At 44.6% G+C, this 14568-nt stretch overlaps 1 protein-coding gene across 4 annotated transcripts in view; it reads right to left on the bottom strand.

Annotated features, from left to right (window-relative positions):
- ATG4B (autophagy related 4B cysteine peptidase) overlaps positions 1-14568 on the bottom strand; it is a 28340-nt gene that overhangs the window by 7215 nt on the left and 6557 nt on the right. For all 4 annotated transcript variants that reach the window (XM_019543004.1, XM_019543005.1, XM_019543002.1 and 1 more), the window contains exons 2-8: positions 12379-12477; positions 11730-11801; positions 8308-8406; positions 7141-7242; positions 6111-6183; positions 5186-5265; positions 878-1068 (exon numbers count right to left, since the gene is read on the bottom strand). In XM_019543004.1, coding sequence (XP_019398549.1) covers positions 878-1068; positions 5186-5265; positions 6111-6183; positions 7141-7242; positions 8308-8406; positions 11730-11801; positions 12379-12477 — 716 coding nt within the window. The remainder of the gene's footprint in view (positions 1-877; positions 1069-5185; positions 5266-6110; positions 6184-7140; positions 7243-8307; positions 8407-11729; positions 11802-12378; positions 12478-14568) is intronic.

Genomic DNA, 14568 nt, shown 5'->3' on the forward strand with positions numbered 1-14568 from the left:
CAGTATCTGGAACTAACCATCCCAGGAATGGAAACGGTGGTAGGAAGGAGGAGGTACTTTGGATACTGCCTAGTGCCATTTGTACTATGGCTACAAATGCCAGCAGCAGCTTGAGGCAAAATTCTGGCTCCACAGAAATCAGTGGCAAAACTCTCATGGCCAGGATATTCCCCCTCAAGCTTGTCTCATTGGACAGCAGTGCTGACAAGAGGATCCTTGTCTGAATGATCCTGGAAAATGGGCTGAGATTATTTTGTGTCAGAGCTGCAACATCCTGACACAGTGCACTAGAACAAGACACCAGATCTGAATTCAGGAGTTCCCTTGTCCAGACATCTAGGAAAGCGCCAGCACTGTTACTGCAAGTCAATGGGCAACCTCTCATTAGCTCTATGCCCCTCAGATCTGGAGCTCTACAAACTCCTGAGATTGTAGGACACCGGGCAGGGCTTGCAAAGTACTGCTCATTTAAATCCTAACCCATACATGTGATATCCTAGACAAATATGGGCCTGAGGCTCTACATTTGAGGTTCAGGCTGCCTCCAAGCATGGAACTACCAGTGGGCTGGATTCTGTGGTAATCCTGTGCTATGGACAGTCAGGTAAGGACTGAGATTAAATCAAGAGTAACACTGGCACTGCTTATACTCCATTTTCAAAAGCAGTTTAGTTACATTGGAGCTTACATCATACTGACTGTCAATTAAACCTAAGTGCCTACATGCCTACCCTTCCTTTGAAAAAATTTACCCCTCAACTAATTTCAGACCTGAAATATCCAAGATTGGTAGAAGAACTTCAGGTAGCAAAATGCCAAGTTCCCAGCTCATTTCTACAACACACAGCTCCAAAAAGCTCATCCCTAGGTGTCCTACCTTTAGTGTTTCAATATAAGCTTCGTTGATATCTGTGAGCCCAAGCCGAAGAGGTATCAGCAGCACCAGTGGTTTCCATAGTCTATCTGTGACCTCTGCTTCCTCTGGGTACCCATTATAGAGCAGGTCAGAGTCTAGGGTAGGGAATGCTGAAGCCCCAGCACACATCCAGTTGGACTTACATAACCGTCCTATAGAGAGGGAACATGCAAACAGAGGGTTTCAGGAAAGGCTTCAGACAGCTTCCAGATTGTGAGTTCTTCTTTCACAGAGCTCAAGTGAAGCTGCCATTTACATTTCTCCAAACTACAGGAGACTTTAAAGAAAAGCAGCACATAGGTTGGTTTAGTGGGAGCCACTACTTTGACTGTTATGTAGTCTCTCCAGGTCTCCCTGGTAAAGTTCAGGTTCACATATAGGATATTTAGAGTAAGTTTAAAATCAAACCTTTTATGCCAAACCACTCAGCACTCCTGGTATCACTTTGGGAACCATTAAAATGCAACCATTTCTACAGTAGAAAGGCAGCACCCAAACAACTGTCATGTGCTTGGAAAATTGAGCAGCGTGATTACAAGGAGAGACAAAAGAAAACCTCTTATCCAGCTGAAATTGCAGGGAGAACTTAGGCAGAAAGCAGTATAAAACCAGAACTGAATCTAGTCAGGACAATGGAGCCATCATGCTGTGGCTGAACACAGGAGATCATCTATAATTGTGCTTGCTCTGTAGAAGGACACAAACAGCTCTGAACAGCAGGACTCTTACAAGGCTCTCTAAGGGCAGGATTTCTGCCAAGGAGTCCAAGGGGGAATTCCCTGGGGTACCTGAAGCTGGAATGTTCAGAAGTTCAGGGGTATAGGTTGTAGCCATTTTGGTCTAAGGACATAGGCAGACAAGGTTCTTTGGGTGAATCAGATATCTTTTTTGGGAGTGCGTATGATATCTTTTTTTGGAGTTCAGGAACCTCCAAGTTAATGCACATGCCTTAAAGAGTCACCTGCATCAGCTCTGCCAAACAGCTCCACGACCTCCTGAGCAGCAGTCCAGGGTGTGATTACAGACCATTTCAGCAACTGCAAGCTCCAGTACTTCATAATTCGTTTTCCGAGTCCACCAAATAGCTCCCCAGCAACACCCAGCACTGCACTCCATGAGTCACCCTCCTCCCCCACTCTCTACGCTTGTGGGGAAGGCAGGAGTGCTGGAATCCACCTAGTAAGGTAAGGCGTGGGAGACCATCGGCCCAGAGCATGCTGGGCAACTGGGATGGTTCAGAAGCTACTTCAAAACCTCAAGTCTTTGGCCATCTGATTAAAAAGCAAGACATCCCAATTATAAAGGTCATGCTTAGCATAATCTGTACAGACATGGATCCTCAGAGCATGCCTCTGAAGTAGGCTCTGAGCATTTTCCAAAGCACTTAATCAGGTAGCTGGCAGCAACCCAGAGACTGAACTGAAATCCAGACCTGGGAGCCCCTGGCACCTGCTCCAACTAAACCATTTCTCTAGGCCTAGCTCATTTGCTTGCCATTTCCAATGCTCATTAAAATTAAAATGCTGCAATTCTCTAAAGTGATGCAGATTAACAAATGCAAAACAAAACAAGAAGAGGTGCCTGCAATCTCCTCCTGGATCACACTCAGAGCCACACTTATCTGCCACCAAGGGCACGAAGCAGTCACCTTGTGACCAGGCCACTGGTCTCCTGATGCCACCCCAGCACTCTCCCACACCACCCTTCCCCTCCAAACCTCCATAGTCTCTGCTTACCATTACCACCAAGTGCTGCAGATTTCTATGGCCAACAGCCATGCTGAAGGGCAAATTTAGGGGTAATGGTAAAGAGTGAGTAGGGCTGGAACATCAGCAAGGACTACACAGGCAAGAGGTGGAGCAGGACACAGAAAAGTGCCAAGGTAAAACAGCATGCAGGAGGCAGGAGAACCCCTCTGCAGCTACTGCTATGTGCTGTCAATCCCCACCCCCAAACTGTTCACAGACCAAATCCTGCCCATGAGCCATAGATTGCCAACCTCTGACCTAGCATAGCTCATGTTTTCAGATACCATCAAGTTCAACAGGGCCTTGGCACTACTAGGAGACTGGCCAGCAGTGTGCTGCTCAGATCAAAAGCATCTGGAATCTCACATATCACACAAACCCTGACTCTGCAGAATGACTTTGTTTGGGCTATTTTCAGAAGCTTCCCTCCCAAGGCCTCCCATGTCCAAGTCCATTTGCTTTCTTCCTTTACCATCACCATTTTAGTGAACTCTAATATTTCATCATCCTTGCAAAAGGTTCTGGGACTGATTCAATACCCAAGAAAGCAAACTAGCTAATGCTTCTACTACAGAGGCATGGAAGTCATAAGACTTCCCTGCAATCTGGTTTTCCTTTGAAAGTCATGACATTGATATTGCAGCTGTTTCCTGACCTGATGCATTACAAATCACTACCAGAGACAGTATCAACATAGATCTGGGTAACTGGTTCATGCTTTTACCCCATTTATACTTCTGAAATTCTGGTATCTTTTATCTTCTGCAGGTATGCTCTATATCCCAACCTCCTTTAGTTGGTGAGTATTGTCCACTGCTAGGACTACAAGATGTACCCCAGTTAGCTGCCTTTAAGCCAGGTAACTGGTTGCTGTCCATGCCTCTACAGCTACAGCACAGAGAAGGCTGCAAAGCCCACTTGAAAAGCAGTATAAATTCATCTGCACTGGACGCCATGCAAAAGAGCTAGACTGCTACAGGTATTTGGGCTAACTAGCTTAAAGCTAGGTAGGGGATGTCTACATACTGCAGTGTGGCCATACCTTGAGGCTTCCTACAAAGTGCTTTGGATTTAAGTGATTTACCCAGGGCATGTTCCATTATTCTGACAAAAATAACTTTGCTGGCATTGCATCTGTCAGTATTCATTCGCCAGTTCCCCTTCTCCTGGTTTCTTATGAGCTCTTTCCAGCTCTGCTCCCCTGGCCTTTTTGACACAATGAACTAATTCATAAAGGATAACGGATGAACGTTTCACCATTCTAACAAAAGGCATTTCCTATTCACTTGGGAATGAATGGCTGTACAGTACAATGTTAACCGTTACATTTCTAAACGTGTAGAAAACACTATTTGACTTCTGAATGTTCTGTTGTCTGAAAGACTTTTGATGATCTCTATATATCAAAAATCAAAATCAAAGCTCTAACCAAGTCAACCAGCCCATCAGTCTAGTCTGCTAATGGCACACCAGTTTCTACAGGCCTGTGGTATTTGATACTTTGCCCACGCAAATATTAGCAACACAGATGAAGCCATTTTCAAACTGACATGACTGGCAATAGTATTTAAGGATTAACATCAGTAAAGTGTTATGTTTAGGGGATGTCATGATTTATATAAACATTGGCCCCACAAAGAAATTTCCACAACAAAGCCAGCATAAGCTGCAGTGAGCCCAAAGCACAGCAACAGCATGCCTCAGCTCTGACTACAAGACATTATCTCCACAGGGGAAAGGTTAACTCATTCTCTGGGTCCATCTAGGCACTAGTTTAGCAAGGTATGTGCCATCAATGGGACTTTGTGCTTGAAGTTTAATGCTTCAGTGCTTAGGTGAAGTCAAGGCCTCCAGTCCTTGGGGTCTCTGTTGACACTGATGGAGGAAGGTTTTTTTGAACTCTAAAGCCACCCGTACATTAGGGTTAATAGTACCTTCACATGTTGCTTGGTTTCAATTGCTGACTAGCTCATGATCTGAACCAATGACCTGAAGGTGAAGAGTTCTGTGGGTTACAACCATCCAGTTCCTCTGCCACACAAGAAGTGAACGGTTACTCCTTTCCCTTTGACAGAGCTCTTTAATTAGCTGGCACTGCCTTCCCTCTTTCCTTCCTCAATTTTAAATATTCTTCCTTAGTACATTTGTTCTTACTTCCTTGCTCTGTTGAACAGGATGAGTGCTTCAGCTCTCAATTACAAGAGCCAAAGTAGGCATTTCCACTCAAGGTGGCCATCAACAAGGGTTTGCTGGCACTATGCTTCCCTCCAGAACTAAAATCCTTTTGACAGAGCTCACAGTACCAAGTTCGACACATGAAACTACTTATCTGGCTTTGCTTCTTGCTTGTAAAGGCTTCAATTCCTATTTTGTTTCTAATGCCCTTTGGCCAGGGCTTTGTACAGAGGAAGGTTATACTGAACTTAGCTGTTTTGCACTGCAACGTTTTTCCCAGTTTTTTTTCATGCTTCTTGTGCCCACAACACAGACAGCTCTGACTCTATATCTATGTGGTACTTACTAATTTCTTCCATCACGACAGTGTTGTCCATGGCTATGTGCACTGCCAATGAGCTCCATGTATCAAAAGTGGCAAGTTTTCTATGGGGGAGAGAGAGCGAGAGAAAGAAAGAAGAAACTAGAGGACTAATTAAAAGGCATTAAGCAAAGGCAAGGAAGAGATTTCTAAGATTCTTATAGAATAAGATGGTGAATTGGGAAACACTGGCATTCACAAATCACGCTGGGTTTGCCCCTCGCAAAAGAACTCACAACATGTACAGTGCTGAGGGGGTATGTCTTTATCCCACCCTAGTGACTGAATGAATGGGATGTTTTACCACATTTTGTTCCCACAGCCATCCGTGTACCATTGCACAGCTCCCCCCTCCCCGATATGCATCGCTACAAGACCCCACCAAAAAGTAACTTCCAAAAGATTGCTGTTGCAATTTTGCCCCTGCATTAATCACTTGCCCAGTTAAATGGCTAATCTGTCCATGATTCTTACATAATGCTACTGCTGTCAAGGGCAAGGGAGACAGCCCTCACATACAAGTAGAGACATGGAGGCCAAAAGGGACCATTACAATCATTTAATTGGACCCCGGTGTAACTGGCCACAGAATTTCACCCAAGGATTCCAGCAACAAGCCCAGCAGTCCTGGACATCGATCTGTAACTGAAGCACACTTCTCTGTTTGGTCTGCCATACTGAGAGAAGATCGGTGTCTGCAAGAATGTCTGCACCTTTCTCAGATTGCTGTCCAGTGGGGTTGATTTTATAGGGCGTAGGAAAATGGTTGAGCTGAATGGAGGCAATATTGAACCCAACTGCCTCTGTATCACACACAGCACCCAGATACTGGTGGGAGCAGGCCAATTTATTTGTTTCAGTTTATAAAGCCACACTAGCTTTGCTCAGAAGGGACAAATTCAGCACTTACTTGAGCACTTGTGCGACTGTATTTGGTCCATACCACTGACCGATTGATTTGCCCTCTCCAACTCCCATCTGGGCTGCAGCAGGGAAACAAAACCAAGTCAGTGAGTGATTTCACACCTTCCTCCTGTCATCAGGATCCAGCATCATTAGATGAATTTACTAGGAACAGTTATAACTTGGAAACACTTTGAGGTCATCCTGGGGCATGAAGAATAGAATACCTTGTGGAACTCAGTGGCCCCTCTAGTTAACCAAAGTCATACTGATAGGCCTCCAAAAGAAGTCTCAGATATCCTCTGTTGGGACAGAGATGGGAGGATACAGCCAAATCCTCAGGAGTCAATAAGGGGACAAAAGGGAAGAGGCCAAGAGCTACAGAGGCCTCACAGGAAACACTATTTAAAAGCAATCCTGTTTATGCAGCACAGTTCCCTATTTCTAGAGGTGCCAAGTAGTCACTCTTCTCAGTAACTGGAAATAGGTGCTCATCACCTCCCAGTCAAGCCTGCTGTATTTCTGTCCTTTGCTTTTCCTCCAAAAACAGGATCTTTGTGGAGCGTGTGTGCTGGACCTGCCTGTTTCTCTACCAATCATCTGATCAGCAAGATCCTACTTAGCTGCTGGACTCGATGATCTCCCGAGGTCCCTTCCAGCCCTAATGTCTATGAAATCTATGACAGAACTGTGTCACCACACTCTCTTGCGCAAGAATTTTCACCCCAGGCTACGTGAAGCGAGACAGAAAGAACAAGGGAGACAATGCTTAAATTAGGAAGAAAAGTTGCATTGGATAGACACTGTTTTCATGCTTCTGCTGTACTCCCTAAAATCCCTTACAACTCTTCAGTAGTTTTTAGACAATGTCATTCACACTGGGCAACACAAATACTTACAAGCTGACTGCAGTATTTAGCAAGATATTATTATTATTGCTGCTCTACTAAAATAGACCTGAAAAACCAGTTATTGCTCTGTCATATTTATGGAAACCCAAGACAAGATACTCCCATATGCTATTAATATCCTCTTACCTATCTGATGGATGGAGTAGTAGCTGTCTTTTTTGTCAATGAAGGCATTAAGTACATTGAAATAGTTATCGCTCTGCTTCTTTCCTTTTATCCACCTCCAATCTAAGAGACACAAGGGGAAAAAAGTAACTTGTTAACTTGAAAGAGCTGGTAATCTCCAGGTGTCACTGCTAATAAGACTTCCAGGAGACCAGGCAGCCAGAGGTCTTATTACCAGAAGTTGCAAAATTTCCAAGAGAGAAGAGAATTTAACAGGGACAGAGGGATGGCACCCAGGGACAAAGAATACTAGACAGTAATAGTCTCATACACACACCCATCTCATAACTGGAGACTGGCCCTGGAACTTCTGGTGCTCAGGTGAGGATTGATATGGGACACTTGGCATGGGAAAAACAGGCTGCCAGCACCATGGATGTACACCCTGCCAATCAAAAGGCAATCAACAGCAGCCAAATTATTACAGGGATGCAACTGACAAGAGGAGTCGCTTCTAAAACAGACATATGTAGGGAAAAAACAATTCGCTAGGATGCCTGAGGCATCTTGAAAGAAAGTTAACGCTGAAATTAGAATAGGACCCTATCATTTAAATCAATGAAAAGGGATTACCACTTCACCCAAGAGAGGCTTGGGGCTCTCTCAGCTAAGCCTTTCAAGGGGCCCACCAAACAAGGAATGGGGTTCTGTTCATCATCTTAGAGACAGGGATGAGGCCTTGCCATAACTTAGACAAGTTCAGCAAACAAAACATCTTGACATTGAGCAGCCCCTTTGAGAGGCTGCTGTGGCAGAAAATCCAGATGCTAGGGTGTCCTATTCCCCAGCCCAACAGTTACAAAGGGAAAACAAGCAGTGATTTTGGCATAGAGGAATGTAAAGGCATTTTTGTTCTTTGCACAGCCCTTGCCAGTTGTGAACACATTCTCATCCCCAACCCCCACTTAAAAGTGATTTCTTCATGTAGATTTTGACAAGGAATAGCTAGCAAGAATAAATTGGAATGTCTCCCATAGGGCTGCTCCACCATCTTGCCCTTTTGTGGAGAGGGTCCAGGTTAAAAAATTGCATGGAGCCCATAGCAATATCAGTTTGTGCCCTAATAAGTGTCCTATCATTCAGAATCACATGGCTCTGAACATCTCTCTTGGTGGCTCATTGATTTACCTCTGCCTAAATGCCTGCAGACCAAGGCCTGAGCAAAGATCATCTGACCGCACCTCAACATGCAGCCCCAACCAGTATCTGATGTAGGACCTGTTCCACCTGCAGCCAAGAAGAAAGAAGAGAACAAAGGATTATTTAAGGGTTGGGCCAGCCATTTAGTCACAGTACACTCTAATGGCAACAGAGGAAGAGAGGAAATTAGAGCTCTGTGTCAGCAGAGGCAGCAGGTTCAGTCAGGTTGGGGGACAGTGCATGGATAACAGTGCCTCTACATTTCCTTGCTTTTACCAGTAGAAGTTCTGGCAGCAGCCAGCAGCTACCCCACAACCCGCCAGAGGATGCACACATCTATGTGCTTCTACCAGCTCCACACGACACCACTGCAACAGCTGTGTCAAAGTGGGAAGTGCATCCTGTGAAAGCAATAGCTGCTGAAGGGGCTTCAACTGCAACAGGGGCAAGACAGACTACACCTGTCTTCTGCCAGCCACTGAGGCTGGCAGAAGCCTCATTTCTCCTATGAGAGGTGCCATGACTGGTGGGAGAGGCGAAGGGGGTAGAGGATCTGCTGTTACAGAGGAGTTTTGACAGTTGATGCTGTCTCACAGAACACTACAATGTAGATGAGGCCAGTGATCTACCTCTCGTAGGTGGTGTTGCTGAAAAACAGACACCCAAGATAAACCTAGCCCATCCCACCAGGGAAAATAAGAGCCAGGCACTTCCAGAAAAAGAGAGTCGTCTCTCATGTCAACATATAGCCAGCTCAGGCCTGGCTCACACTACAGAGTCCTGCTGGCAGAACTCAGGTTCTGCTGGCAAAACCAAGACCTGACATCTAAACACAGGTCCTCCAGGGTGCCAGAGCCCCTTCTTCCTGCTGACAGAGCAACACCTACTCTGTGAGGGACCACAGGCTTCTGCCACAAAGGGAAAGATGCTAGCAGAAATGTGAAATGCACCTGTGCTTTCTGCTGGGAACTGTGGCCTAAGATGCAATTTGTGCCTTGCCAGCACAGCTGCTGTAGTGGAGCTACACTCTGGCTGCAGATGTCTATTAGCAGAATGCAGACAACAGCTAACATGATTTTAAAATGTGTCAAGCTAGGTCTACATTAAGTATCCAGGGGTGCTTCAAATCCCAAAAGCTTGCTTTAAGAAGTGGCAGGCAACAATTCTACACCTTTGCATCCAGGCAAAAGTTCCAAATGTGTCAAGAAGCTATGATTATAAGTGCACAAAGAACTTCTCCATTTATGCATGGTCTGCCCCCTTCTAATGCACACAAGAGAGAGATTTGAGAGAACTGTCTCTTTTTACCATCTCACAGTCATCCTGAGGAAGTGTAGCTATGAGAACTAACCTTCGGATTTCTCTCCCTACCCCATTCCTATAGTTCTCCCACTGTTGGGCATTGTCCAATAATAGAAGATAACTCCATGGTAAATGGACTTCGAAATGTCCTTTTTACATTTCCAGCTTTTGTCTGTTTGATTTGGTTTCAGTCCAATAAAGATCATTAATAAATACTGTTTTACTTTAAGTTATGTAGGACTGACAACAATTGGTGAGGCTCTAGATGTTGCTCATGCTTTTTCAAACCTATTGTATCTACAGTTGCATCATATCCAAGAAAAACAAATTTAAGATGCATCAAATACAAAATATATTGTCTCCTATAATTTAATTCTTATGTATTTTGATCTGTGACTGAAAATAATCTAATACCATGTGTGCAGGGATTGATAAATTTTAAAGAGAAAAAAATTGATCAAATTACTGGAAGCATTTTAAATAGTTTCTCTTAGATTACTTGCAGAAGTTAATCCCTGCTACCTGTTTATGAGTTGAAATCTGAATTACCACTTTAGAGAAACACTGAAAGCTTCTTCCACGAAGAGGAAAATCAGAAGACCAACCTGGTCTTGTCCTGGCCATTTAGATTGATTCTAACTGTTAAGAAATTCTTAAGCTCACGTAGGACGTGGTCTCATCTTTTGAGTCCCCCCACCCCTTTTTTTTTTTTTTAATACTTCCTAATTCTTCGAGAGCTTTTAGAATATGAGATTATACTGTAGATGCCAAATAAGTTAAGCTTGTTGGCCCAGTAATAACTATGAGTCCAGCAACTTTATACAGCCTTCTTGGTGCATAGATTTTGGGTCTCTCTGTTCATCGTTGGCTGTTTGTGATCCCAGAGGAAGGGAAAAACAAGTAGTTAAATATTTTTAAAAATATTATACAGGAAGATTTGGAACAGAAGTAGAACATTTTAAACATTGTTTCCACACAGAAAGGGATCCAATGTCATTCTTCATAGCAGAGGTAAGCTAGTTTCAGATATTCCCTAGTGCCCCCTAGAAACCTGTCTTGTATTTAGAACATTAGTCTGGCAAATTTGCACTAGTTTATTAAGGTAGCCCCTGTCATCCTCTTTGATCAACAGGATATGACCATGACATTAGGCCTTTACAGTATCAAATGGACAAAGATTTTAAAGGACTTGATCCTTCTTTCCCGATTGCTTTCCCAATCACTCCTCCCTTCCCCCAGACAAAGAGGCATGTCATACTGTGAAATAGCAGAAAACGTTTTCAGAATCCATATTATAGCTGAAAATCTCAGGGAGTCCAACATTTTCTCTAGATTGGAGAAATAGAAGTGACAAGAAAATTAAAGGACAATCAACAGCAGGAGGAAAATCTCAAAGGAAATCGCTCAAAAAGAAAGCTGGGGTTATTTGGCAGTACCCAATTTCCCAGCTTTTGCAGCACCTCTCTGTTGTACTGTGAGATCTCCAACTTCATCATCAATACTCCTGCATCCTCAGTCTACAAATGGGGAACTGAGGTTGAGAGAAGATAAGTGAGTTGCCTAAGGTCACCTAGGGAGTCTGGACAGAAGGCTCAAATTCACTTCCATGTTCTCAGTCCCAATGTAAACCCCCCTCCCCCTACCCCAGTCCAGATGCACAGAATCAGCTATTGTACAAAAGGGTCTTTTTTTTGACACCAGAAGATTTTTTCCAAAAAATATTCCTTTAATTGCAAGCTTTCGGGCACAAACACCCTTCTCATCAGGCACTGGAGAAAGGATTATGAACTGACTGCCCAGAGGAGTTTTCCATCTATTGACTCCTCTGTGAAATCCTATGAAACATGAACTTTTATTTCTACCCAGAACAACTTTTACAATCCTTTGTCCAATAGCTGATGAAGGGTGTTTGTGCCCAAAAGCTTGCAATTAAAGAAATCTTGTTGGTCTAAAAAAAGATATCTTCTCTACTACGAGTCCTGATTGCCTTTCCCGATTCAAAATTTATTGAAGTCTATGGAAGGCTTCCACAGGATAAGAGCCCAAGAGGCAAACCAGCCTCCTTTACAGCACAGATTTGTTTTCTTAACTGAGCCCGTGCTACTTACCAATGGCAGGAAAGTTCTTTCTGTACGTGAACCAGAGCCGAGACGTCACATCCAACAGGATCTCTTCTTTCTCTGAAGGATTTTGAAAAAATGAAAGCATGTACATAACATTTCTGAGAAAGGCACTGCACTTGCTGAAATCCCGCATGCCCAGCTGCTTTGACTTAGATGTACTAGCTGTGATGACACTGATGCTCATTCTGAGCCTGACTTGTCAGAACAGGATGATTCTGTTAGGGTTGGACCAGTCAAAGATCTGGTCTGCAGATGGCAGACAACTGGGGTAGGAAAGAAAACACTGGGTTGAGGAAATAAACATTGGGCCTTGTGTGGAGAAAGTCATTTTGACTACCTCATTCTCTCCTCTTTTCCAACAGATCTTTCCCATGCTTTTAAAGTCCTGGCACATACCTCTGAAAGGCCCCCAATTTTCTCCAGAACCACAAGAGGAAGGGCTGGAGGTAACCAGGCAGGACTCTACAACGAAGAACCAAAGGAGCTGGGGGTACCATGAACAAGCAGACATGCAGAAGAAGCTGTCTGCTACTTTAAAAAGCTGGGATCACCTCAGAGCTCAGAGCCCTATGTCAGCAGTTAGTACAGCCCTCCTTGCAGCACCCAGTAAGTGAGCAGCATGCAAGTGAAGTACCTGGAAATACGCTGTACTTTCTCCCCAGTATCCAGACAGGCTCTTTGGTGTCAGGGAAGTCTTCATACTCGAACCTGAGAGTATCATAGGTGAGAGTGGCTGGTGAGAAACAGAAAACACACAGAAAATCATACATTCCTTCTGGTTAGGTGGACTGTTTCACTTTCAAGTTGTGTCAGAAATCATAGCACAGGCTGGATCACTTCAGAGGGTCAGTGACATCAGCATGCACGTGTGAACACCTGCTGCGGGTCTGGCAGAGGCTTGATGGATCCCACTGCAACAGGGCAGCCAACATGCAACGGGATACTGGTGTGTTGACAGGGAATCAAAACACAGTGCTGCGAGCCTCTGACAGTGGCCAGAACTGGCTGCTTCAGAGAAAGGTGCAAGGAGGCCACCAGTAGACAGACATGGCAAAAAAATACCTCCTAATGCCAGTCTCATACCGTTCTCTAAGGGTATGTCTACATCACGTACCTGGGGGATACTCCTGACATTCCTTCTGCCCCTTGGCTTGCACACACCAAACCCAGATACAAAAGTAACAAAGACAATTTGGGGGCCACCTTCTGCACCTCGGGCTCTGGTATGTTTTAGAACAGCTGATGGGGACAACTCTGGAGCATCTTCACCACTGCATGTCCAGGCTAGGCACATGCAAAAAAGAGCAGGAGGGACAATGTGCCTGGAAACATCCTACCCAGGACTTACCAGAGACACCGCAGACATATCTGAAGAGTCAAAGGTGGACCAAAGCCAAAGTTTCAATAGCAACAACAACTCTGGAAGGTACTGACAACAACTCTGGGCAAGTCCTTTCTTTCCAGAGAACAGGGTTGTCTTTCAGTGGTGCAGGGAGGATTACATCTAACATAGATACCAAGTGGGGTTCTGCAAACTGTCCCTTCAGTAGTGGTCTTTACTTGAAAATAAAGCCCACAGCTTGGGAAATAGTGAGATGATGTCCTTCACCTCCAGCACACCAGAAGGCACGTGAAACAGAGGGAGCTATTCTGAGGCATCCAATTCAAAGGCTGCAAGCTTGCATGCTCTCCATTCTACTAGCTTCCTCTAAAACATGATCTTGACCCCCACTTACATACTTGCCTTTTCTTATGCAACTCTCCAGCACTGATTGCTCCACTACAGAAGGATCCTACAGCAGGATGCATCAGAGCCCCAGCCCTTCAGGCACAAGTGAGAAAGCAAATCTGAAATGCCAGGCAGAGGCAACCCTATTGTTTGTACAGCAGCCCTGATGTTTCAGTGGAAACAGGGGCTCCCAGGGAACCCATGAGCTGAGCCCCAACGTCCTTACAAAGTGTGTCAGGAGATTCAGTTCCAACCACATCTTACTCTAAAGCTCATCACACTGAAATGGCTTCGCTCAATTCTGCCAGACAGGAGAGATCTCCTCAAGGGCTACTCTAGCTAAAACAATAGTCAATAAATAACAAGTACCATGTCTGACATGACTGGCACCACACGCTGCTTGCTCCAATCCTCATTGTCATTGTCTATGCCACTAACCTTGCCTGCCTGGTACAAGTCAGTAGCAACTCTTCTATACCACAGAGACCTCAGTATTTGCCGTTCTAATCTCACAAGTAGACTCAAGTGAAAACAGCTGTTCTTTACTCCTATAGATTGATGTTTATCACCACTTAATTTTTCCTTGTGAAGTGTTAACAACTGAAAAGCATGGACAGTCCATACATTCTTCACCCTATAGCTCACAGTGCCAGCCACAGCACTGAAGAGAGTCATGAAGTCCACCCTCCCTCACTCCTTCCAGCATGAATCCCTATGATGCTCAGAAAAACAAGATGCTCTTGGCAGTGACATCCTGCAGGGACTATTTATCTTCTACCCCCTCAACACGTTACTCTGCATTTGTGGCCTGATTGCCAAATTTTAGCAGCAAGCAGCATGGAGTTCAGATGAACTGAGAAAAGGAATCCTGTCTGTCACTAATGGAAGACAGGTTCTCGGACCAATTCTGAATGAAGACTGCCCACCTACATTATACTACACATTGTGCTTCTAGCAGAGCTACATGCACTCCATAACCAATACAGACCTGTGGGCACATTGATGCAGCTCAGCCAGTAGATGGCAACTTTGCTAGCAGAGCTTCAGTTCTCTGGAGGAGCCAACATGATTCTGGTGGCAAAAAAAGTCTCTTCC

Source organism: Crocodylus porosus, unplaced genomic scaffold (assembly GCF_001723895.1).
Source record: "Crocodylus porosus isolate Cpor-Errol unplaced genomic scaffold, CroPor_comp1, whole genome shotgun sequence".
NCBI classification, from domain to species: Eukaryota; Metazoa; Chordata; order Crocodylia; family Crocodylidae; genus Crocodylus; species Crocodylus porosus.